Here is a 26,363-nt window from a genome sequence, read left to right as displayed (position 1 = left end):
AAGGACCTCCTACCTGTAGTTCCAAATGTCGCTGCAGGATGCGCCACAAGTCAATCAATGGCGCGGTACATTTGAATTTGAAAGGAAGACAACCACTTTTTAAAAATCTGCGAAAGTCCGAAAATATTGAAAATCGAACGCTTTATAAATTTCGACTGTCTATTGTTTCTATATTAGAAAACGATAGGGCTTGCGAGGCGTCTATTCGACTATTGATAGTAGCAGACATTAAAAAAAAAAATTAATTTAAAAAATGCATAAAGTCTGTATTATTTTAAAACCGATTTATTTTGTGATCAATTGCCTCTTTCATCGTAATACATTAAAATGATTATTTCGTATACGTTAGCTATTGAGGAGGCTAGGAATTTGAGGGGCGGGATGACGTCATAAATGAGCGATGCTTTGTACGAGATCTATTTTTTTTCAAAATTGTTTTCTTTATTTTGTAGAAAACTGCGTGATAAGTACACCAATAATCTTGCAATGTCGAAATGTTGCCGATTCATACCGGGGGGCACGAAGGGGACTGTCCGGAGCAAGTTCTATCGATTGAATTACGCTCGTTTTATTGGTCAGCAGTCTTTTTATTTGCGATTTTCACGCCTCTCCTGGTCCGAACAGCCTCCGAGAGGCCCGAGTTATTGTTACTTTGCTGTTTCTAGCAAGCCAGAGCAGTGAACAACGAACACCATTATGTTTTTTTTTTTTCATTTCCTATGTGGTACAATTGGTACAATTCTACTGTATAAAAAACCGTTTACCTTCCCGCGTGTCCTCGGCACGCTCGAGGAGCTCGAGATCCTCCGCGACAAGTAACGGAACGAAAAAGAGAAAGAAAAAGGAAAGAAGGGAAGCAAGCGCCGAGAGTTCGAAGAACCTGGCGCGTTATCTTCGTCTTTCGTTATTTCATCTTCCTTTTCTTTTGGTTGTCCTCTTTTCTTTTTTTGTCTTCCTTCTGAACTCTCTCGCGTCGCCTCGAGCGCGGCCACGCGGCTGGGCGCGACTTTCGAATCACGTAGAAACAACTGTTTTTAACTTGTCCCGAGATGACTTTTCCTTTTGGTAGAAGCGACCTACTACTTTAAATGACACTGGTTCCTACAACATCGATCGATTACTTTGAAAAAAGTTTCCCCAATTTCTCATGTATTTTTTATTCATTTTTCATTTTCTTTCACTCTCCCGCCCGTATATCACGACGACAATGTAAACGATGATTATCCGATTCGAATGACACACACGTTGGCTAGCGTTTCTCTCTCTCTCTCTCAATCTCTCTTGCTCTCTCTCTTCCTCTCGCCGACTCGCAATACACGTCTTTCGCTTTCATCAATCCCTTTCTCGCCTCCGAACATTCTCTCCGGCCATGCATACGCTCTCACCCATCATCCCTCCCGTCCTTTCGGTACTCGACCCATCGATGACCGTAACCGCGGCGAACCCGACAACCGTTCCCGCGGGCATCCGACCGCCGAAGGGGCACCGAAAGACGCGCTCATAAGACACCGGCGGCGTCTCCGAGAAACCACGAGACGTCCTAAAATTTTGATTCTCAGATTAGCATCCGTATCAGTCTGCGGGTCTGTGCATCGATCCGATTTTTCATCCTTCCTCGTCCTACCTATTTCCGGTTTACCTAATAACGTAAATGACAAGAGACAACAAAACAAAAAGGATGATTTACGCTCCAGGACGAAGGGGATCCGCGAGATCGAACGATCGTTCCCTGTTGCCTCTGGATCGGCTAAAAGGCGAGATGGAAGAACGTCCAGTTACTTCGTCTAATTTTTTCTTTTCTCTTTTTTGAGACAACAAGGAGAGCCAGCCTGATATACAGATCCCTTCATCGTGGCGGACTAGACACACCAATCTTAATTACACCATTAGAATAATTACCGCTCCCGGGGGAGCCTTCGCGTAGCCGAATTCCGTTTCGTTGGCGTTTAAGCGGCCAATTCGCAAATTTTGGGAAACGCCTCGTGAAATCACGATCACGTCTAACACAGGATCCACCGATGGACCGAACGACTGATATACAAAAACCCTCCGACGGGACACGCACGGCTCAGCATGACTAGATGGACCGGAAGCGGCCGAGGTTGATCGACGAGTCCAATCACCAGATATTTTTTTTCTTTATACCGTTTCAGTTCGTCGACGATGAGTGATCAACCTGGACAGAACGCTTCCGAGAATACGTACGAACGATGAGGGGACAAGACAAACGGGCTTTCGTTCGCTCTGACGCTCGAAGGGGCTTCTTACTTTTCGTTTTCCCGGCGACACTTTTTTTACCCGACGCTCCTCGGTTCTGGGAGTTTCCGAAGGACCGCCGCCGATGTAAGAATCTTTCGAAAGAGGAAACAGTGAGAAAAACAGAAGTCGAACGAATATACATATATTCTCTCACTTTTTTAATTATGCTCTCTATACGATTCCAGCCGTCCCGTGGAGACACTCGGACTCTGATTTTTCTAATTCTTCGGAAGGTCGATATTAGAGAGTCTCCTATCCGATGAAGCGGGAACTCGATAAACTTCGTCAAGAATGTTGAAAATTCTCCTATCAATTGTTAAAAGAGCAATTTTACATTCGACGAAATATATATATATATAAATGTATTCTCACTTTTTAAATTATGCTCTATACAATCCTATATCTGTTCCCTACAGATACTTGAACTCTTATTTTCCTAATTCTTCGGAAGATCGATATTAACGCTGGATTTACGGAACCCGTCAAAACGACGGGTCACCAATTTCTGAATTTACGATTGTTCATATCGTAAAGATACATTTATGAGTTATTCGTTCAATTTATACGTCACTTACGGCAAATGTTACGAAATAACGCTTGTCAAAAATCAGAACAGACGTCTTATTGTTACTTTCATAAACTAATATAAAACAGCCGTTTTCTGTGCTCCGTAAATCCAGCGTTAAAGCGTCTCCTATCCGATAAAGTAGGGAACACGATGAACGTCACGTCGCGAACGTTGAAAATTCTCCTATCAATTGTCGGAAGAGCAACATCGAATTCGACGCTCTTCCACCCGCTTCGAGCGCCAGCGTTTCGAGTACCGATCCAACGAGCTAAGCCGTTCGTTTGAGTCGAAATACGCTTTTAAAAGAGTCGCGAACACGTGGAGGAACATGTCTACTCGTTCCCAACCCGATCGCTACCGATTCCTCACCGAAAGGCCACAAATGATCAAATCTCCTCGCTCGTACCAGACCTGCCAGAAGCTCCAGACTTAACGAATCCTCGAGTACGGTACTGCCTCGTCTCGTGTCCGTCCCGTTTCGGACCTCGCCGCTGCCTATTCTCTCCTCCATCGATCGTCGAACACATAACAAAAAAACAGCACGAAATTTAAACGAACGTAATCCTGCGATTCTCGCCGAACAACGAATACTAATCGATGTCGAGGCTCGGCAGATTCCGCGTCAATGAAAATAGAACGTTTATCGTAACGTTTCCGATTGCGATAGAGCAGCATTGATCCGAACGGGGCCATCGAAGGACAAGCAACGAGGTCGAATCGGATCGACCGTCGCGGCTGAACCGAGATCTAGAACGACGCTCGTCACCGGACTCTAAAGGAGCCTTTTCTTTCACGCATAATTCTGATCCACTAATTTCATCGCGTGTTCCCTCGGATTTCACGTTACGCTAACACCATAAAAAGTTTCATCGGCGGACGTAGCGCAGTTCTAAGATCGCGGATCCGGAGAGGGTCGGACACGCAGCGAGACAGTACCGCGTTATCTTCAATGATAATATACAATGACGAAGCTCGGGAACGTATCTTTTCCCGAGTTTCCAGAGCTTCCTGGACCGTTTAAAATTTAATCTAAGTCGATAACAGTTTTAATTTAAACCGAGGCTTGCACAAGACCCATTGGATTTAGCGTTATCTGTTTATTCTCTCTCTCTCTTTCTCTCTCTCTCTCTCTCTCGTTCGCGCTCTAACAGTCACACACGCAGTCGCTCTCTCGCATCCTCTCATCGATTAACCTCTCGTTCGATCGCGAGGGACCGTTGATTTTCATCTCTTCCGATAATAACCCGCTATATTGTTCGTTTTTCCCCGTCTCTCGTTTCTTCTTTTCGTTTCTCCGTTCGTTATTTCTTTTTTTTTCGTCCCTCGTCCCCGTTACCACGTTCTTTACATAGAGAATTACGATTAAATTTCTTCATCACCTAATATTGCATGCGCGTGAACACATTTTCAACGATGGAACAAATTGGGATCGATTCCTCGGCGCCCTCAGCTGTGCGCCGCTGAGAGAAACGGTCGAGTGTCGTGTCTCGTGTATGCTTTCTGTGTGTGTGTGTGTACGCGCGCGTGTGTTCAGTTTCTGTCGTGTGCTGCGTGTAGTGTGTAGAACTGCCCGGACATATATCTTGAAAAAAATCGGATTTCTCTTCTACGCGTATACATACGTGAATACAGCTCGGTGGATTCATCTATGTATACGTATTTGTGTCTGTTTCTTTTTTATTTTATTTCTTTTCGTTTACTGTTTCATCGGCATTGGTTCGTTTTGTTACGCATATTCGACGCCAAATGTTGGTTCATCGCCGGCCCCGCGGCTGGCCCTCGGTGTGCGCCCTCGAAATCTTAACGATCGTCGTGCCCAGAAACGTTTCGAACGCCTGGAGATCTTTCGACGATCGAAGAGACCCAATGTTTCGTTACAGATCGATTCGGACAGACTGCCGGCAAGATTTTGCAAAAGTCGCGTGCTCTTCTTTACGTTCGCTTTGGAGAATGTTCCTCGCGGTGTTAGGCTTGAATTCGCCGCGCACACGGGCCACCGTCGCGGGGCTAACCTGTCGGTAATTTATTGGAAAATTTACCCCTCCGTTCTTACAGATTTAAGGATTACAATAATTGGTGACTTCTCATGAGATACTTCAGTAGTTTCGTTCTGTACCGAGCCCGAGAACCGAGGTCGACGCGACCGATTGCTCGACGTTCCCATTTGAATCGCGACGCTTGTTCGAACGCAACGACCGATCGACGGACGAAAATCGGAACAAATCCTGTGTTCGGGAATCTCGTTGCTGGTTGGCTCCTTCGAATTGCACTAATAAAGCTCTCCTTACGGTAAACTAATTTCACCGCGATTCTCGGCTTCGCGTTAACATCGATAGGTACTCGTTTATGCGCCAAAGTAATACGAAACATGGCTCGCTGCTTTGAATTGAAGAAAAGTCGGAAACGTTTTGCCTGACGGAGACACTGCAAAGTTGAACACGTCGACTGCCGAACGGTGTTCGAAACAGAAGCTGCGTAAATGTAGGACAGAATTAGTCGATCGGACAGGTCGGGACCGGATCTTTCGCTCGAGGCATGCTGGGATTAAAAATGTCCCATCTGTTGGATGCACGGTAATGCATAGTGGGACATTTTTATAAAATGATATCATATAATAAATGAGGACGTTTTTAAATGGGTTCGTAAACCCATGTGGCACGGTGGGACTATTCGAGTTCCACCCTATAACAACAAATTAAATTAAATTATTATTTTTTTCTTATGTTTTTATATCATGTGATCCCTTTGACAATAAAAATATACTAATTTTGTTTCATTTAAAACGCAATGAAATTTCTGTGCAACAAGGGACTATTTTATTTTCTGAAATCCAGTGCCCCAAAGGGTTAACCAATCAAGCTATCCCGACCGACCGGCGACCGTCGAGGACTCAAACTGTATAAATAAAAAAATCCGCAGCCAACCGATAAAGTTAAATTTGTCAGACTCGTCGATATCCTTAGGGGACCCTAATCAAATTCTTGCTCCTGCGTAAAAATTAATTTTCTAGTCTGAGCAAGAAATTATGTCAGCCATGTATGACCGTCGCGGCAATCGACGTGTCAATAGGTTCCCAGTATTGCCGTCAGTGAATTGATTGAAAATGTACAGAATCGACTGGATTCGAAAACGTAGAAAAAGAGTGTAACGGAGCAGCTCGTCGACTCTCGGTTCGTCGTCAAGGCAGATCTCGTCCTATTTCGTCAAAAACTGAAGCCTTATCTATCTGAATAATAATAAAGTAGCGTTATATCAGACATCGTGCGAGCCATCGGAAACGCGGCAGGGCGCGCAGCTCCTCGGGACTTCCGGTTCCCGGCGAATCGATCTCCCTTCCTTCTCTACCGGCGGACTAGTCTTCTCGGCCGATACCAATCACTAAAACGTGAATACCAATATCTATTCCCGATCAATGTTTCCCGCTCGCTGCGTCGATAGCCAGGCTAAGATCCTTTTCTCGTCGAAACAATAATTTACGGGTCAGACGTCCATCGCTAGACTGCGGACTTCAACAATTAACGAGAAAAATCGGTAAGCGACATTTTGAAGTGCCTTTTACCGACCTTTAAGACTCTTAACCAAGTCTTGGTAATTCATTTTTATTGCGACATAATCGAACAAACCGAACATTACTAAATATTTCTACAATACAAAAGAGTTCAACTAATTAAACCTCTGTGGCAAATTTTAATTTTCTACGTGGGATTTTTTGGAGTTGATGTTCGACACTGAACGTGACAAACGGTAGAAAGATTAAGAGAATCGAAGAATATTGATACTAAAATTATCAACAGCTTGACTGCAATCCTTCTTTTAAAAGCTAATCTTTATCGTTACGTTCCGGTTTTAGATCTTAAATCTTGAAATTCGGATGTCATATTGAATAAATATCTTCGAGGTACGGCAGTCAGCGCGTGGATGAAAGTCGTGTCGCGAAGTACCGCAGTCTATAGCCATCGAGAAATTAGGTAATTTCTAATTTCTTCTGTTTCGGATCTCGCTGTGCATATCGATCGTTGCGCGCGGGCGACAGAACAGACGAAGCGTCGATAGAAGCTCGGCATGATTTCGAACGGCTCGTAATTAGATGTTCCTATGGGAAATCCCGAGCGAAGGGCCTCTCCTCGTGGAGCATCGATTCTTCCGGGCGCCTCGCCGAGGTGTCCGCGCGTCCCGAAGCGGTTCGCGGCGCGTCAACTCGTGTTTATGCGTGGTGTAAGGTATTACTTTTAATCAGTATATAGCATATCATTTTTAGTCGTAATAATTATATTGATATTGAACTACCTAACCTAATATGTACAGAGTTTCTTTTTTTACGCTCTTGGCACTACTTTTCCTCTGATTCTCTCTCGCTCGTTCGCTCGCTCGCTCGCTCGCTCGCTCGTTCGCAGGCACACGCTCGTTAGCCTTACACACACGCGAACCAGACCCGTCTACTGTCGTATCCGCAAGCGCGCGCGGGCGCCTGCACGCTCTTCGTTCTGTTTCCTCTCGTACGTATCTCGCGACCGGTCCGAACCCGATCGCGGGGGTGGGGGCTTCGTCTGTCATTCATACCGACACGCACACCGCATTCGTTATTTACCCGAAACGACGACCCGAGGCGTCCGGACGCGACCCCGGGCCCTCCCCGTTTTTCGTTTCCTCCCGCCTGCTCGCTCTCGCCGCGTCGATAGAGCGCAGGCCTCGCACGCGAATTATCGCCAATAAATAATTTACTAAGTCTTTTGTCGCAGAGAACAAACTTCCACTCGATGATCGATCGTCCGGTAGGTCACGCGTTTGCTTGCCGCACGATGCTTCTGCTTCGTCCTCTTCTCATCTCCTTCCACCTTCTCGTCCATCCTGCCGCCCGGTCTTGCGGCGCCCGGAGGACGGGAGAAGCTCGTCGCGAACAGGGATCCTTCAGCGAGGTGCCGGGGTTCCGAGCGTGAACGCGAGCGAGTCTCCTCGATCCGCGTTCGTCTGCTAGGCCTGCCTTCGCGTCCCCCTTGCGAAAGACGCTCGCGTCCCCGGCCGGCCCACCGTCCGTGTGTCGCTGACTAACCCGACACACCGTTTCTCGCGCGGTTTTCAGTGCTTTGGAATTGTCTGAGATCTAGGCTCCGAGACTGGCCTCTCTTCGGGACCGCTGTCAGGGCGACGAGCATCGAGGAAGCTATCGGAGGACCGACCCGCAACACCCGAAAGCAGCCCAGTTCCCCTCTCCCACCCCCTCGCCCCCTCTTTTCCCCGCCACTTTTTCCCTTTTCTCTCTTCCTCTCCTCTCTGTCTCCACTTCACTGTGAGAACATTGTTCTCCGTCCCGAAACACGTTGGAGTACCATTCACTGCCGGTCGTGTAGGAGGATCATCATCCGAATTCACTTTGTCCTCTCTCTCTCTCTCTCTCTCTCGCTCTCTCTTCCTTTCTCTCTCTCTCTGATTTCTCTGTTGGTCTCCCCCGGAGCTAGCGGCGGTAGCCGCGCGCACCCGCGCGGCCGATCCGCTTGTTCGCCCGCGGGACGAGGAGGCAGGCAGCAGCATCGGCTGGCCGAAGTTTCTCCTGCGAGTCAGTCTTGAGGGATCCTCGACGCCTCGAGGATTCTCGAGGGCAGAACGACGGCGACGATTCCAGCGTCCTTCTTCGTCACGTCTTCTCCAGCTTCGGCGTCAGCATCGTCTTCCTCCCCTTCCCCCCCGTCTTCCTCCCCTTCGTCCCCCTGCTCTCCTTGTTCCGCCGCGGTTTCTTCGCGTCTCGCTCGCGCTTCGCCCTCGTCGTCAGCTTCTTCCTTGTTCCGTTTCGCTTGGTCCGTGCCGCCGCCGCCGGCTCGTCGCCGCTTCCACGAGATCCTTGTTCGACGACCGTCGACCTCGAGCAGGAACTCTCTCCCCGCTGTCATCGTGGCCTCGAGTGTTCTCCTTCTTCTCGGCCGCGCCTCGGATCAGACGTGCTGCTGATGGTGGTGGTGGTGCTGTTGCTGCTGGCTCTCGTCCGCCTCGCACGGCACCACCGTCAGGCTGGACAGGTTGCTCAGGTTGCTGCTCGACTCGGAATAACTGGACAGGGTCGGCCTCCTCGGCGGCACCACCACGGCCGGTGTCGAGCTGCCGGGACTCGGGAACTTTCGGAACACCCTCAGCAACGAACTGCCAGCGCTGTGGCAACGGACTATCCGGTCCGGCGCGTCCAACAACGCCGATTGGCTCCTGTAAGGCGGCGGGCTCTCGCTGTCGAACACCGTCCGGTTTGGCGGCGGTCGCACGCACTTCTGGTATATCTCGCTCTCCTGGAAAAATAGGGACACCGTCAGTCAGGGATTCGATAGCTTCCGACGATGGCTGGGTCGAACTGTTATAAGGGTCGATGTGCCGGGTACCGTGATCCTAAACCAAACTTTAGGTTTTTTTAAGGGCGTTTCGCAAGTTCTGTTGATTCGTTAGCCGTTTTTCGCGAGCGCACTCGTCACGAAATATGGCAATATTTTGTGCTGCGACGAGTATGCTCGCTGTGCGTAAAACTTTGCTGTTTATTTTGCAAGTTTCGTGGAAACTGAAATATGTTCGTGTAAGACGCTTCGAATATTTGGAGAAAATTTATTAACGAATTTATTAAAAGAAAATTTATTATTAATTAATTATTATATATAATATATATATATATTTAATTATATATTTATATATTTATTAATGTATTTACATGTTTAATTATGTATTTATATATTTAATTATATATTTGTATATTTATTTACATATTCATTTATATACTTATTTATTTATTAATAAATTATATATATATAAATAAATATATAAAGATATATAAATAATTATTATGAAAAGCTACAGTATAGTTGTCGTCGCTTACTTTTTGCGACACATTCTACGTACACTCTCTTTTTTAAGAGTTTGGCAACAGCCTAGCTGGTTAGATGAAGCAGTTTTCTCTGCTTTTTCTATATATTTTTTTAAACATTTAGATTGTACGCGAAGGTTTTTCTAGTTATTAAATATTTGTTTCGAATACACATAAATGACTTTCAATCTTGCCACTTAGATCTTGAGTTGTTTAAATACAGTGAATTTGGTGGATGGTGCGGAACATGGTCAAATAAATGTAGGCAAACCGGAACGAAAGGGCGAAGTCTTCCGAGGCCGCGAAGGGTTAAAGTTTGATTACATTTTGATGCTCGACGTAACTTCTTGCTTACCGATCCATAAAATTGCTAATGTACAAGTAACTGCGACGCCAAAGAATTAAACGCGAATCTATGCTTTTTTAGAAACGCGTTTTATCGTTATAGCGTTAATATCTGAAGAGACTACAGAGACTACAGTGTCGTAAAAAAAAACCAGCGTCGAGCAGAAAGTATTCCTCCATCTAAAATACTTTTAAATACTTTTTTAAATACTTTTTAATACTTGCTTTCTGCGCGATGACTAAAATACTTCTTGTTAATTTTGCTATTGCTTGCAATGAGACAAAAGAATAAGAAACGCTCGTGATTCAACTTTTTCATTTGAACCTGGAATGAAAATTTAAAAAATGCGTTTTTCGTAGACCTAGGTAAATTGGATGCATACCGAAAATTTTATCGAAACTCGTTCACATTGTTACGAGCTACAAATAATTGAAGATCGTGAAAATTGCAGTTTTTTTTACGAATTTCAACCAAAAACAGGTCATTTTTTCGTCATCGAGCTTGAGCGTGCGTCAACCGATTTCAATGAAATTTTCAGTTTGCATACAAGTAACCGAGATGCATCAAATGCATTTTTTAAATTTTCGTTCCAGGTTCAGATGAAAAAGTTAAAAAACGACTGTTTTCTATCTTTTTCTGTCATTTTATGTAACATCAGAATGAACAAAAAGTATGCAAGCCTCTGTACCATAAACTAATCTCTTTAACGTTTGAAAAAAGATTCGAATCAAGTCAGACCAGTTTGAAAAGAGTTATTCCGTTTTGAAAGGTGATCGAATACTTTTCGGCAGAGGTTGCATTAAAGCTTGTAACGAAGATCGTGGTATGATAAGTCATTCGACAAACATTGTCTACTGACATTAAGAAAAAGAAAAGACACAACCGATGCTTCCAACGAGATATGCCAACATCAACCCTATTCACATTCCCATTTTGGGAATATTTATTAAATATCGCAACGTTCAGCCAGCATTGTTAGCCTTCATCGTTAATTTAAAGATTAAACGTTAGATTCCGTTTTACAGCAGCACACAATCCTAGCCGAGTTCTAATTACCGCGGTGGTATGTGGAAGCAATAGATATTATTTTCATGTTTCTTCAACCCTAGCAACATCGGCGCACATGGTGCTGCCGTCTGAACCCCATCTGCGGCGCTCTCCACCGGTTTTTAATTGATCAGCAGGGCAATTAAACCGATTGGCTGATCAACGTTCCGGTGCGGTGAACACAGAGTATGCGAGGAGCAAGAGTTTACTGACACATATCGACGTCAAAGCATCTTCGACCGCTCTGCTGAAATTCAGATAAAAGTTTCCTCTAGACGTGATTCACGCCCGGCAGTCTCGAATCGGATTTCTTTCTTTTTGTATCTATTATCCGAAGACCGGAAGGTCAAGCCCGTATCTAGAGCGCCGTCCAGTTCCCGGAGAAAATAATAGAAAATTAACGGGCACAATTTTCCCGCGAAGCGGACTTTCTCGACTTTCGCGCCAAGACCGCGAGCACCGCGGAAATTCTAATCAACGGATGAATGATTTGTGTAACGAATCCGCGAGCCCCCAGCGATTCGGGCTGCAGCAGCCAGGACCAATCGGCGGGCACCAAGAAAATTCGCAAACCAGTGGCAGACGTCGATCGAACGCGTTCGAAGCCAATCAATCGGAATACAGCCCGTGACCCCGGCGGTCGTTTAATATTCGCGAACGCTCGCCGATGACGAAGCGCAATAGGAATCGGTGTAGCGAACGGGAATCCGCCGCGAATAAATAAATATTTTTTCGGTCGTTCGCCGAACAGTTCGCTAGAATGCGAGGCGTGTTCCTTGAACGGGTAGCAACTCGCGCGCGGCAGGGGCGTAGGATTACTGAAATTCTAACCGGTGACCCTCGAGAGCCGTTCAGAAGACGCGCTGCTGCTCCAGCTCGATGCTGGCATCCAGAAGCCTCGAGAGGGTAGAACCCGATCCCAACCTTCGCTTCCTTGTTGCGAGAATATTCTCGGATATGCGGTTCATCGAGAACATGCCCGCAAATGGCCCTCTCGGCCATTGTTGCAGATTTTGGGGGTGAGTCCACGGCGGGGACCCCGGTCTTTGGGTCTAAAGTGGTGGTCTCTTGGCCGAGGAATTTTCGTGAGCACCTAAATTTCAGCCCCGCAACCGGCTGCGAATTCGCCTGTGCGCGAGCAGTGCATTCTATCACGGAAATCATTTTTCAACCGCGATTATCCGGTTCTCCGTTTAGAGATATTTGCCGTGCGATGGCTAAAATACTTTTTGGTAATTTTGCTGTTTCTTGGAATGATACAAAAAAGTAAGGAACGCTCGGGTTTAACTTTTTCATTCGAACCTGGAAATTTTAAAGATGCGTTTCGTAGATCTAGATAAATTACGTGCAAACTGAAAATTTTATTGATATTGGGTGACGTTGTTGTGAGCTACGGGCAATTGAAGGTCGCAGATTTTTACGAATTTCAATAAAAAGCAGGCAATTTTTCCATTTTTGAACGGCTGTAGCTTGACTATGCGTCACACGATTTCAATGAAATTTTCAGCTTCTCCAAATAGATTTTTCACGCGTGATCGACCGAATTTAGGATAACCGATACACCAGGGTGGACAAACTTTTGACCACCACGGGCGACCTTTTTTTTTTAATTATAGCCGGCGGTCTGCCAACATCGTATGTGTTAAGTGGTCATAAGAAAAGTAGTAATCTAAAGCTGGAAATAAGTTTAATTTTAAAATAAACGTAGATAATATCAGACGGATGGTCGATGCTTTGGCCAGCCCTGCCAAATACAATGCGATTTAATTTATAAATCGATGAAGATGAAATTTCACACTGTAAGTTCATAACTGCTCGATTATCCGAACATTCGCGTTACTCTGCTTAACCCGGATAATCGACGTTCCGTTATACAGGAACATCCCAAAATTATGGTACTTCCGGGAAATGAGGAGTTCCTGAGATCATTTGCAGTAATTTTTTCCTTAGCGAAAATGTTCTACGAGGCTTTGTTTACGAGTTATTGACGAAAAACTGTGACCAATGAGAAGCGAGCTCGCTTAGCTCTAGGCGGCCGAGCCAATCAACGGAACTGGACTTGCATCGCTCGTTGGCTCGATCGCCTAGCGCTAGGCGAGCTCGCCTCTCATTGGTCAATGTTTTTCGTTAATTACTCGTGAACGAAGCCTCGTAGAACATTTTCGCTAAGGAAAAAGTTACTTCAAATGACCTCATGCATCTCTCATTTCCTGGAAATATCATAATTTATATTATAATATAAATATATAATAATTTAAATATATATAATAATAATAATTTAAATATATATAATAATAATAATCATAATTTATATTATTTATCATATTTAGTCGCTATTAAAGTTTGGGATTTAATCGATAGGTGAAAACAAGATATAAGTTACGAGTGATGCATGATAATTCAGTGAACTGGAAATTCATTTTTCGGAACGCATAATTGGTATTTTGTTCTAATTCATGAGAATACAAACGATCTCTTTGTCATTATTGGATCTTTATGCAAAAATAAGAATTATCGAACTCAATTACAAGGAATGTAAGTAAAATGAAAATGTATTTTCCCTTCTAGTAATTGTAACGAGTTGTACACAATGTAACAACATCTATGAATTCTTTTAACGTCTTTACAGTTTTGTGTTCGATCTGTTCACTTTTCTCATAAATGTATTCGAAATCCTCGGTCTATTAACGATAATACGAGTGTACATGTAAATACAAAATTTGAACGATTAATGCGTTTTTTGGGATTGGTATGCGATACTTGACGCGTTGAAGAGTGATCACTAGATTGCGAATTTGATTCATTTGTGACGAAACTGCATAGGTTAAGCATAAAATTGAAAAAACATTCATTAGACAAATCGAAGGATATTGTTACGGAATTTTCGACTTTAAAGAGAAGAGAAATATAATTAAAGGTTTACTATTAACCGCGATTAACATGGAGAATTTTTATTTTGCACAAAGATTTGCGATCCGATGATAACGAGCAACACATGGTAGATGTGTTGGTGCGCGGTAGGCCAGGCGAGAACAGCGGATCGCGTCTCGCGACGTTTCAAGATATCGAGCGAGTATTAACCGTGGTTGATCTCCCGAGGGAAATCAAGTCCCGTCGAAGAAACCCGATTAAGCGGCTCGAAAAAGCTCTCCTCCATCGGGAATATTTTAAGAGGGCGCGCGCGCGCGTTACGCGGGCCGGCCCGTCTCGGCTCGGCGCGTTGATTGCGCCTTGGAATATTCCGAGCCAATTAGCGTGTTCGGGTCGACATTAATTGCCGGGACCCAAGGGGGTGGGACGGAAATCGGCGCTCGAGCGCTATCTAAAGATCCCGAAAAATTCGTAAAACACTCGCGCGGACGCTTTTAACGACCGACTGAATTTCCATGCGGCTCTGGCTCATCTCCCTCTCTCTCTCTCTCTCTCTCTCTCTCTCTCTCTCTCTCTCTCTCTCTCTCCTCTATCTCTATCTATCTCTCTCTCTTTCTTTCTCTCTCTTGAGACGTTTGACGCGCGAAGGACCCAAGTCGCGAATAACGTCGCAGAACGCCGCGATCAACGGGGCTAATTACCGAGTGCACGGTTAATGGACACACCGGGAACTGCGATATTAACGGACGATACGAGCGCGGAGCCTGATAAACGCGCGCGACTCCGCTCAACACCTGCGAGTCGCGCGTCGAGAGGCTAATGCCTGAAAGCGAGCATGTTCTAGCCGGCGGTAGCACACGGACCGTGGACAATTTATCCGTTTTTACACGCGTTATTACCCAGCGGCCGTGCGCGCCTCTTCGAAAACGCGCGCTTATTACCGGCCGCTAATCAACGGCCGTTTAATAAATGGAAAACGCGACCGGAGAAACTGCGCGAACCTCTGTCGCGGCCCTCGAATGCTGTGTTCACGCGCGCCGTTCAAAGACGGCTTCAAACGGCTCGCTCAAAGAACTTTGATCTCCCTGACGTAATTTCATCCTTGTGATGCCTTTTTTTCAAAAAAAAAAAAAAAAGAGAAAGAAAAAGAAGAAAAAAAGCCTCGCGTGCGCGACGTGTACGCGGTTTCTTAAAACGCGGGCGGTTTTAATGCGACAATCGTTTCTAGATGTTAGAAAGATTAAAGACTCGGCTGTTGGTCATGGTCGGCAAACTGTTTTTCTGTGTTCCCCCGACGTTCGCTCTTTTTAGTTCAAAGATAAAATCTCCCTTTGCCGTCGAGTAATTAAAATAATCTGCGAAAACGGAGATTCCAAGTGGTATTTTGTGCAAGACGAAGTTTCTTTGATGCTCTTTCGAAGGGCTGAAGCTAAAACGAAGTTTCCCCTCTGGTCTCTGATTTCAACAAATTGGCGGTGAAGTGAGAAATAGCGTTGAATTATTATTGCGCATCTCGCGTACGTTTTCGATAAAGTTGCGTAAGGATCTACATATGCGGCAGTATGATCGACGCGGGTTTCTTGAGAAGTCGGCTCTCAATCGACGAGACGAGGTGTCTCGATTCACGTAGTAATTTTTATGCGCATCATAGTTTGTTTATCGTCCTTGTAAAAAAGACTTTAATCGTATCACTCGGCTCTTTACGATCACCGCGTTAATAATTACGGGATGCTGCAAGCTCTATCTTAAATGTATTCGTCGTAAGACCTCCTCATTAGTTAAGTTAGCTTATTTGCGAAACGTCATAGGACCCCTTTCTCCTTCCTCAATTTTTCTGTAAACGGATTTAACCCACTCACCACCGCCACCATCTTTTCATTGCCTCCCTTCATTGTTAAACCGTTTCTTTAACCGTTTGAGTCCCAAGGGCTATTGAAAAAACACTGTCGAAAAATCCCAAACAGCGCAACCGCGCTTTCTCTAAACGAGTACGAAAAGACCCAAGCAGCGCGATAGCGCTTGTTTTATCTTATGTCGAGAAATACCAAGCGGCGCAATGATAATGAATTAAAAATTTCTACTTTGTAATGTGTTACTGCATTATTATAGCATTATTTTACCTATTGTAAAATGTACCATTTACATTAAAAGGAGCTGCGCGATGTATTGGTTGGAAACTATGAAACGGGCGTTGAGTGATGTAAATCGCGTTTCGTTTCCATCTGGTTTTGGAGAAAAATAAGATAAAAATGGGATACAAACACGAACAAAATTTTACGAAACGAGTAAGAAGGATACCTTTAAAATTTATAAATCAAAATATCGAGCGCACATTGCAATGAACACAGTCACAGCTGAACACAGACTAAACAACAACGTCCGTTTCATAGTTTCCAACCATACTTACTTCAATAAATCTGAGCACGCTTCGACAATCGGTAACGCACCCGTCGGTTGTCCACGATGTTCGAAATGTGCTGGGTTTTCTCGACAGAAAATCTCAACAGCGCGATCGCGCTGCTTGGGACTCGAACGGTTAAGTGCAGAGTCCTTTGTAAAAGTATTCAAACAATTTAGGAAACGAAAGTGATGGACCGCTGAGTACCGTGCCATGCGCTATGTCTTTACATAGCAACGTGCACGAAATGAGTTCGACTAACTTCGTGTAAAGTAGGAGATCGTGTCGCCCCATTATATGTGATCCTGGTAGCAAACGCGAGCACCCTCGGGCTACCAAGGACTTCTAAACTTGCGGCGTAGTCATTTACCACTCGCGCAGACATTTCGCAAATACGCACAGTCGTGTATGTGTGAGCACCTTTCAAAACGGAATAACTTTTCCAACCGTTTCCAACGTTTTCAATTTTTTTCGAGACGATGAAACGACTGGTTCGCTGCACGATGCTATTTTTGCGGTAATTTCTGTACGCATTGTTTATCAAGCTAGTCCTTCTAACACTTAAACGAAATTCGACTGGTTTTGTACAATTTTGAGAAAATTATTCCGTTTCGAGAGGTGCCCACATTTCCACGTACACCTTCGGACACCTTTCAACCCTTTGCGCCCAAGTCTTTTTACCGTCTTTTTTTTTTATTAATTTACACTATGCCGTTTGGTGGCACCACGCTGGTGCCATGCAAAAACTATCTGTTGTATGCCGGTGGTGCCACTTTTGTGCCATTTGAACTACATTTCTTGGGTGTTAAAAGGCAGCAAACTAACTATAGCATTGTGCTTGTTTAACTAAGAATTAAGTACGAAAATTCTTGGACGACTTATTTTAATTTTAGGAATGTATATTACCACCATCTTCGAAATTTTCTTTAAAATCTAAAATTTCCAAGCTATTATGCCGGCGTCAAACAAAAGAATCATATCTAAGATCTGCGGACGGCATAGTGTTAGTTATTAATGTAAATTTATTAATATAACCGTAGGTTCAGAACGAATTTCAGTTTGACGAGTCAGTCTTTCTGTGTCACTAACAGGAGAAACCAGCAAAGTTTTCCACACATTTACAATCTTATAATAATATAATTATATCTTATAACATTTTTATTTTATATCCACTACCTGTCGTCCACAGCGACGCAACACCCGTCGAGCGGCTTCGTCCGCAAAGGGTTAAAGCAGAATAACTTTCTCAAAGGTGGACGAAGCGACTTGTGTTTGTTTCCCATAAATTTGCAATCGGTTGGAACGAAATGCTTGTCCACGACTATAGGGCAAACTCGCAGAACCGTTCGTTTTGGTCTCGGACCAGTCACCAGCGACTCCGGCACAGCAAATGGAGTGTAAGGTAGGATGAATTTTGGAAAAAGTGTCTGGCCTCACCTGTTCGGGGTCGCGCAGGTGGAGGGCGGTGTGCGCTCCGTAAGGACGCTCCTCGCCGTCCGGAAGTTGGAGCCGTGGGGGTAGGTCGAGGGCGAGGTCCTGCCGGACGCTTCCGGCGCGAATCGCCCTATCCCTGGCGGCGGCCACCATCGCCTCCTGCATCCCGTCGGTGGCTCCTTCGCCGACGCCGCCGCCTCCTCCGCCCCCGCCGCCGCCCACGCCGGCGCCACCACCGCTCGGATCACCCTCCAGTCCACCGCCGAGGCCACCGTGAGCGCCATTTCCTACCTCCATTCCTGGGCTCACCGACAGCATCTGCAAAATCATCAGACAGGTCCAGTCCGGTCCATCTTTCCGCATTGTGTTAGCGTCGTAGAGGCTTCCTAATCGGCGGCTTCGACCCTCTCGAGGCTCTTTGACCTTGGGGCCACTGATAGCCGGGGGGGATTGCCTTTCGGTGCGACCAACTCGAAGAATCGCGGATGTCGTGTGTTTATTAGATCAGTGAGAAAAAGGCGGCATCCTATCGCCAAAGTGTGGCCGATGAATCAAAGTGGTGCTGAACGTCATGTGTTGAGAGATAAGGGTGTTCTGGAGAGAGAGAGAGAGAGATCTGGCTACAGAGAGGGGGCTGGGTGAGGTGTCTCCGATGAAAGAAAAGTTGGGGAAGGTGGATTGTGTGATAGCCTATCGAGCTTCTTACATTTTTATGAGATTCTCGTTGTTTCAAACTAAATATATACAGCAAATTCTTCCTAATTTTCATTCAGCTTGCTCATCGAAATGGATAATTTGGGAAGAGCGGATACGATCATTCGAGCCTTTATAGTTGGTAGAGTGTAGTATTAGAGTTAGTATTCGAGCCTTTTCTCGTTTTTATAGTTGTCGATTGTCAAGGTTATTTTATACAAATTTGGTATTCTATAAAAACGAGACGCCAAGGCTCGAATAATCGTATCTCCTCTTCCCAAATTGTCCATTTTTGTTTACAAGCTGTAGGAAAATTCGGGAGAATTTACTGTACCGCGTCTTATAACTAGAAAATCACTCGAAAATTATCAGTTTTTATACGTTGTAATTAATATATAATAATGAATGAAGTATTTTGTTTCGTAACTACAGGACCAACGGAATAGAACACTTTATCACGCAAAAATTCCCACGCAAGATACAATAAATTGAGAATATAACAATAATTTAACAATGCGTGTTGAAGCAAAAAATATCCGCGTTTTTCTATCCGCGAAAAACAACCTTTACCTTACTTGGTTCTATAGTTATAAAACTACCGACTCGATGTTACTTACAAAATCTGTCCTTCTGAAAAGATATCAATACGGTTTCAAACATGGAATACTTCATTCATTATTGCATTAACTGTTACGTATCAAAACTGGAATTTCTTTGGGTGGTTTTATAGTTATTAGACGCAGCGTATTATTGCAGACATTCGTGTTTACACTGGCGTGAAATGGAGCGCTGTGATTTCCACACATTAAGATTGTACATAAAATTTAATTAAAATACAGATCGATTAAGAGTCTTTCATTCGGGTCATTTCATAGGATTTTAATAAAAACTTTTCGCAATATCGATGTCATAGAAAAATTCAATTTAAGCAAAAATTGTGCGAGATCTTTATTATAAAGTACCTTGAATGAATAAGTCCAGTAGTTGTCTTAAAGAGTACAGTAAATTCTCCCTAATTGGCCCTCAGCTTGTCCACAAAAATGGACAATTTGGGAACAGGAGATACGATTACTCGAGCCTCGAGGCTCGTTTTTAAAGTCGCCGATGGTCAACGACTATCAAAACGAGCCACGAGGCTCGAATAATCGTATCTTCTCTTCCCGAATTGTCCATTTCTGTTTGGAAGCTGTGGGACAATCGGGGAGAATTTACTGATTTACCGTATGCACACGATCCCGACGATGTTAAAAGGAAGAACCTGAAGTTATTCGCTTCGAGGAATTCGACGAAACTACTGTTAAACGTCGGCAAAGAGGAGCAAGTCGTAGAGAAAAGTACGCGCTGACCACAAAGCGCGCGCGTGTCTCGCCGTCCGAATTCGATCGCGGCGGTCAATTAATAATTTATCAACCACCTGCGGTTACTGCCGCTCGACGCATTACCTAACAGAAATAACCGGGAACACTTAACGGTAACGATGGTGTCCCGAGACGGTAAGTGGACCGTTTCGTCACCTACTAAATATCATAGCTTCGCGCGTCGCGTCGCGTCGTTCGCGAGACGCGGCGAGCGTGTCTCGGAAAACTTCAACCCCTGAAACGTCGGGGTTCGTATAAACGGGGAAAAGACGCGAGGGGGAGTTTGGCGCGGCATTAAGCGGGCTACTGTCTTCCGGCTTCGGTTTACGACCGGCCGGATCGTATCCGCGGGATGGGATAACGATACAAACCCGATCTAAAGCCGAGACCGACGGGAGCGGAGCGGAACGGAACGGATCGGGCGTGTTTGTCGCGCGTAAAATTTTCAGCGAACCGACTGGCGACGACCGGATTTTTATCGCGGGGCAGGAAATTTTCGAGAATCGATCGTAAAATCGGCGACGATTGAAAGCCGGAGGATTCTTATTGGATCCGCCTTACGATCTCGCTTTTCGAACAACGGGTCCCGCGACTGGATCTGTTTGTTACACCCGACCATGCACGAATAATCCGATTTCTTTTTGCCCCACGTCCAATATACAAGTCCGCAGATTTATAGAAGAATTTGTTTTATGTTGGCGTTTGCCCTCTTTAAAATCTTTTAACGGTTTAGTATTGGGCGTCGGCAAAGCATTTGATAATTTGACAATTATATTTCTTTTTATGATAATTGGAATTATAATTTTGAATGTTTATGTTTAAAGTTTAACAGCATATTGTAATTATTTCCTCAACAAAATTTGTTATATTATTCACTAAAAGACTCTTAAAATGAAGACACCACTGACCAGAAACGACTTTTTAACCTTTTTGGTTGATTTTAACCCACGAACCAAAGGTCGCCGACGTTTATTTAGATTGTCTTTGGTTTGCATTAGGCGCATCTGACGCATTTGTTGCAGATACGGAGAAAGATTGACGAAATTGAATTGGTCTTGTCAAAATGATCGCAGGACGAAATACAGTTTGGCAATTGTTTCCTGCAATGATGTATAGTCAATTTTAATTTCGCGCATTGATTAACCGTGTAGATATTAACCATAGCGATGTTTTATGTACTCTGAAGACCTTCGAGATCTCAACAAAATATTGTATTGCGAGATAATTGAAACTAGGGGACTTTTTTGATATGTTTGATCCAGACTGCGGGTTTTGTGCATTTACAACAAAAGTGAATAAGTAGAATACAAAACAGTAAATATACAGGATAAATGCAAAAATGCTGTTAGTTTGTTTTCAACTTATTAAATATGTTGAAGATTTTACGAAATTTTTATTTAACTCTTGCACGTTGCAATCGAAGTAAAGAATTGTTATTTTGCATACATTTTGGAGCATTTCGAATTTGTTGCTCAAAATTCTGTGCTTAAATAACGTTTTAGCTCATTCTAGGGGAAATTTGCGATTAATCTAGTAAAAAGGACGAACGAAGGTTACAGTTCACGGTAATCGGTGTTAACAGTCAGCTTTTCCATCGTACAAAAACGAAACGCTCCCACATCGTCTCGACTTTCTTCTCTCGTTTTTTTTTTTTTTTTATTGTACCGTGGACGATCAATTCAATTATTTTACCTACGGATTTAACGGTCGTTCCGTGCGTCGTGCTTTTTTTTAATGAAATGGCGCATTAATTCGCCACGCGATGTTCCCAATGGCGTTTATTAATTTAATCTTCTCCTCGCGGCGTCGTAAACGCGCGCCGCGAAAGCCACGATCGAACCGAGCCGAGCGTAGCCGCGCGACAATGGTTTCCATCTCTCTCTCTTTCCCTCCCTCTCTCTCTCTCTCTCCCTCTCTCTCTCTCTCTCTCTTTCATTAGAACCACGGTTAATCCGCTTCCGCGTCGAATTCGACGGCTCGTTATCGGTGTTCGATTTCACGCAGCGCGGAACGGTAATTTCGCTGGAAAAAAATCGCTAGCGCGCGCTCGTACAACGTGACGAATCGATGCGACACGTTTCTTGCTCGACAAGAAAAATTTTCCCCGTGCTGACACGAGAAAGAATCGAACCGAGAATGTAGAACCGCGGGTTCGAATATCGCCCTCGATATAAAATAGCCGCGTTTGGAAATTTATGGGCAGACTTATTTCGGTAAGTAGAATCGGATAGTCGTGGTCAGACATCGCAACCGAGCCTAAAATTGTTTCGAAGGCTCCGGAAAAATTATCTGCTAATTTTCCTAGCATACTCAGTGGAGCCGTTTGTATTTGTTTAACACTCGGACGGCGGTGCTCGGGTCCACTTCGACCCAGAGTATAAATATTATCATTTGACTATCTAGTTTCTGGCAAATAATTGAAATTTTCATACATTTCGTTAAGGTCTATGGAAAAAACTAATATATCTAATAGAAGAAAATTTATAAATAATACTATAAATGATCCTAAGCATATTCAATTATATTTTATTCTCATAAAGGTTCGCTGTTCGAGGATTAACCTTTAGGGTTATGACTGAGAGGACCTACTTTTAATTTATTTTTTAACAGTAGACGTACCGAGCACTGAAAGACACTGATTTGTCTCATCGTATAAACGTTATAAAATTGCATTTATTTCTGAATCTGCGTAATTTTGATTATAATATACGTATGAAGAAAAAAATGTAGTCAATCATTTCCCATAAAAGCATCTTTATAATTTTAAGAGTTGCAAAATTATTATTTTGATACTGTTTAAATTATTTTTATTATACTTTCGTGAACAATCGTACATGGAACTGCATTTAAGCCAGCTGCAATATCAGTAAACGCCGTGGACAATTCTGGATCTGTTATTTCACTGTTTAGAAATATTACGTTGCTTCTTTAGTAACGGTTTTGCTAATTTTAACGAAAAATACCACTCGTTACCACTTTCCTGTTAGAGTCTAACTTGTTCCGCGATTCGAAACACGGCCTAAATTGATCGGTATTGTGTCCCCCCCCCCGTCGCCCAATTAAAATGGACATTAATGAAATCAATGGATCTAAAACGGAAGTAAAGGCCACAATGCCATTTTTGCTATGTAGGGCAGACAACCGTGACTGGAAAGCCTGCGTGCACTGAAAGTGTTCTTGGACGGTAAATAAAGATTCAAATAAAAAAAAGCAAATTACATTTTCGATCACTTAAACAGTGTAATAAAATGTTGCTATACTACATTAAAAAAGAAGATTCGTTAGAATAACCTTCGTAAGAATTTGTAATTCTCGACAGTTTATATCAGGTTCGCTATTTAGAGCGTTTGCATTTTTAATTGTTATCAGTCGTTGACGCTTAGAAATCAATACTGACGTTATCAGTTCGAATCAAATATAATCATATATATTTAGGAAATTTCAGAAAACTCGATCGAAATACAAATATATCAAATAAAATTCGAGCGCAATGATTCTAAGCTACGTAGCTGCCATTAAATTGTCATGACAACCCACCATATAAGGATTAACCCTTTTGGTGTGGATCAAAAAATTGCGTACTTGAGCGAAAAATGCCAAACTTGGTTGACGCGGTCTGCTGATGTTCCAGAATGAAATTATACAAATTTTGTAAAACCTATTAAATAGAATATTTAAAAAGGAACATAAGTTATGAAATAGAACCGTTATTCATTAAAAGTATTAAGAAAACAACAATCAAACAGTATCAAAATAATAATTTGAAATTCTTCCAGAAAGCTTAACGCTCGATTAAGTGACCGGTTTCCAACCTTTTGTTTTAAGATCATTGAAATTACGAAGATGCTTTTATGGAAAATGATGGACTAAATTTTCTGTTAAAAAATAAATTGAAAGTAGGTACTCTTAGTCATAGCCATAAGGGTTAACACCCAAACTATCGAGCTCCAAATGCGACCTTTTTATTGGTTTGTTCGGAAAGTAATTTTTCGTTTCTCGACTGGAAATGGCGAATGAAATTCCGAAGGAAGAAATTACTTTGCGAACAACCTAATATATTGTTTTAGAATAATGCCAAAATTGGATTTACTCAAAAACTTCTCTATTATAATACATTCTTCAGCGAATGTTTATAAAGAAATTTCTCTGAAGGAAATTTCTACAATTTCGGTAACCATGAAAAAAAAGATGAGAAACCAGTCATTTTGAGTTCTAGTGCTAAATTGAGAAAATTAATGATAAATGTATACTAATATGTACGAAACTAAAAGCAACGAACTCGAGCTAGCAAATTTCAAGCCAACGAATCCGGTTGATTGCGATAAATTCTCTCCAATTGTCACTGAACATCTAAACAGAAACAGACAATTCGGGAACAGGAGACACGATATTCGAGGCTCGCACTCGCTTTTATAGCTGTTGACAATCAGCGACCGTAAAAGCGAGCCGCGAGGCTCGAACAATCGTGTCTCCGCTTCTCAAATTGTCCACTTCTGCTTACACGTTCAGCGACAATTCGAGAGAATTGCACTTCCAGGCTCCAGAAACGTCGAGACCCTGCAGTTCGTGTCCAAAAGGCGGATTAATTTATCCAAGGACTCGTTCAGACAACGACAAAACGTTCGTCCCAGTAGCATGAAACGATTGTTGGGCGAATTCACGGTAGACCGGCTAGATCTATAAAATCCCGGGCAAGGTCATTCGTAAGTCGCCAGTCGGTCTCGAGCTAAAGAGGTCCACACGGCGAGGTCCAGTGACCGTCGCCGTTGTTTCCTCCCGTCCCGGTCGTTTTGGCATGCACGTATCACGACATTATTCTAGTCCGTGACGGGCAGGGCAATTGCCCGTGACCGGGCCGTCGTATAAATTCCCGGTGTCCGTCATTCGGCGCGAGCGTGCTTACGTGATCCATTTGCCGCCTAAATGGCAGGAAACGGGCCCGGGAAGACGCGCGAGTGTCCTGGGTGCTCCGGCTCGTTGTTTGCCCTCTGGGCTAGGTCGTGCCCGCCGAATTAGGGGAAGGTGGAGGCGAGCCGCGGCGGTTCAGCAGGCGGTTCGTGGCCTGGGAAACGCGAGCGAATTGCGAAGAGGAAACGTCGCGGATGGTAGGTGAGCTTAGGCTGAATTAGACGCGATTAGGTGGGGGAGGTCGGTTCTATTACGTTAGACGTCCGCACGACAATGGAACTCGGACTCTCGGCGGCAGATGCAACGTCTGCTGGAAAGTAAGATCTGGGTTCCCATCGTTCGCGGGCGCGGACTACTTTCGAACGGCGGAGCTCCGTTCAGCACCGTCGGCCTTTTGCACTTAGCGAGTAGCCAAAGTGAATAAAAGCGGACTTATCTCGGGGGAAAGATTAGGAGGAAGATTATCCGCCGTTGGATCGCGTTTTGATTGGATGCAAAGTAGGCTTCTCTTGTAACGCGTATCCGCTTCGAGAACAGAGAATCGAGAGTCGGAGCGGTGCGCGTAGAGGCTCCGCTCTGTCACGCGGAGCCTACGGGAAAGGTCTCGCCGGGTTGTTTCCGTGTTTCTACGTTCCCCGATGAGCCTTACTCTGGGAACTCGAATTGGAGAGGTTTCCCGCGATAACGCGGCGCCTGAAATTCGTCTGCTTATTCACGACGTTTCAAGCGATCGAACGGACACCTCATTCGCTTCGTACGTACGCATTCTTCGCTCATCGTCGCAGCGAAGTCGTTCGCCCGCGAAATCGATCAGGAAAGACTCCGTGTCATCTGAAATTTCTCCAGATCGGGTTTCTTCCTGTTCACCAAATTTCTGGTTCACAATCTCGAATTCGATACAGGATATCGAAGTGTTGGTCTTCGCGAGGCACAACGCACTTTCACTGGCTACCTTGTTCCCGAACGGGGCGGCAATTTCCCGGGATATTATTTTCGCGCGGGTCGGAAGATGTTCGCGTTCGAACGTGGAAACCGGCAACGCGCACGAATTCCCCGTGAAATATCGCGTGGAGAGGAACTATAGTCGTTCCTATCGAACGCTTCAGCGACGACTATGAGGACAAATCGAGGCGGCGCGTGTTATAGGCACGGAAATACGAGGATACACGCTACAGTCGTAGGTGAAACGTGGGACCGTAAGCAAAATGATCGCCGGCTTGGTAACGCTACCTTTCAATGCGCTACGATGAACTGGAAGAGAGAATGAGATTACGTGGCACTGTTTGTCAACCGGCAGGACGAATTAAAGTCAAACTAACCGGCGCCGGACGTCGCGGTACACCACCGCGATCTTTCCCGTCGGTGTTAAAACACGAACCGGATATCAAAATGTTGCGATTAGAGACATTTGGATATTTTTAGATGCGACAGTGTACGCGATAGATATGTCGTGGTTAGTTTTTATCGGTACAAAATCAATTTGTTATGAATCATGTCCGTTACTGTCATACTGTTAGATCGGTTATTTCTTATTAATACAAACCGAATCAATCTTATTCGTTATTATCTTATCGTTAGAACGGTTATTTCGTATTAATACGAACCAATTTGTTATGAGTTCGTTGTTATCTTATTATTAGAATGTC

At 44.1% G+C, this 26,363-nt stretch overlaps 1 protein-coding gene across 1 annotated transcript in view; it reads right to left on the bottom strand.

The window, feature by feature from the left end:
- Positions 1 to 417: 417 nt before the first annotated feature.
- Positions 418 to 26,363, bottom strand: part of LOC117217431 (uncharacterized) — a 236,332-nt gene continuing 210,386 nt past the window's right edge. Inside the window, exons 4-5 of the mRNA XM_076525680.1 lie at positions 17,762 to 18,076; positions 418 to 9,099 (exon numbers count right to left, since the gene is read on the bottom strand). Of these exons, the coding sequence (XP_076381795.1) occupies positions 8,755 to 9,099; positions 17,762 to 18,076 (660 nt within the window). The 3' untranslated portion in view covers positions 418 to 8,754. The remainder of the gene's footprint in view (positions 9,100 to 17,761; positions 18,077 to 26,363) is intronic.

The sequence above is a fragment of the Megalopta genalis genome, chromosome 12, assembly GCF_051020955.1.
Source record: "Megalopta genalis isolate 19385.01 chromosome 12, iyMegGena1_principal, whole genome shotgun sequence".
NCBI classification, from domain to species: domain Eukaryota; kingdom Metazoa; phylum Arthropoda; class Insecta; order Hymenoptera; family Halictidae; genus Megalopta; species Megalopta genalis.
The sequence above is the reverse complement of the archived record's forward strand: the minus strand, read 5'-3'. Positions and strand labels throughout refer to the sequence as shown.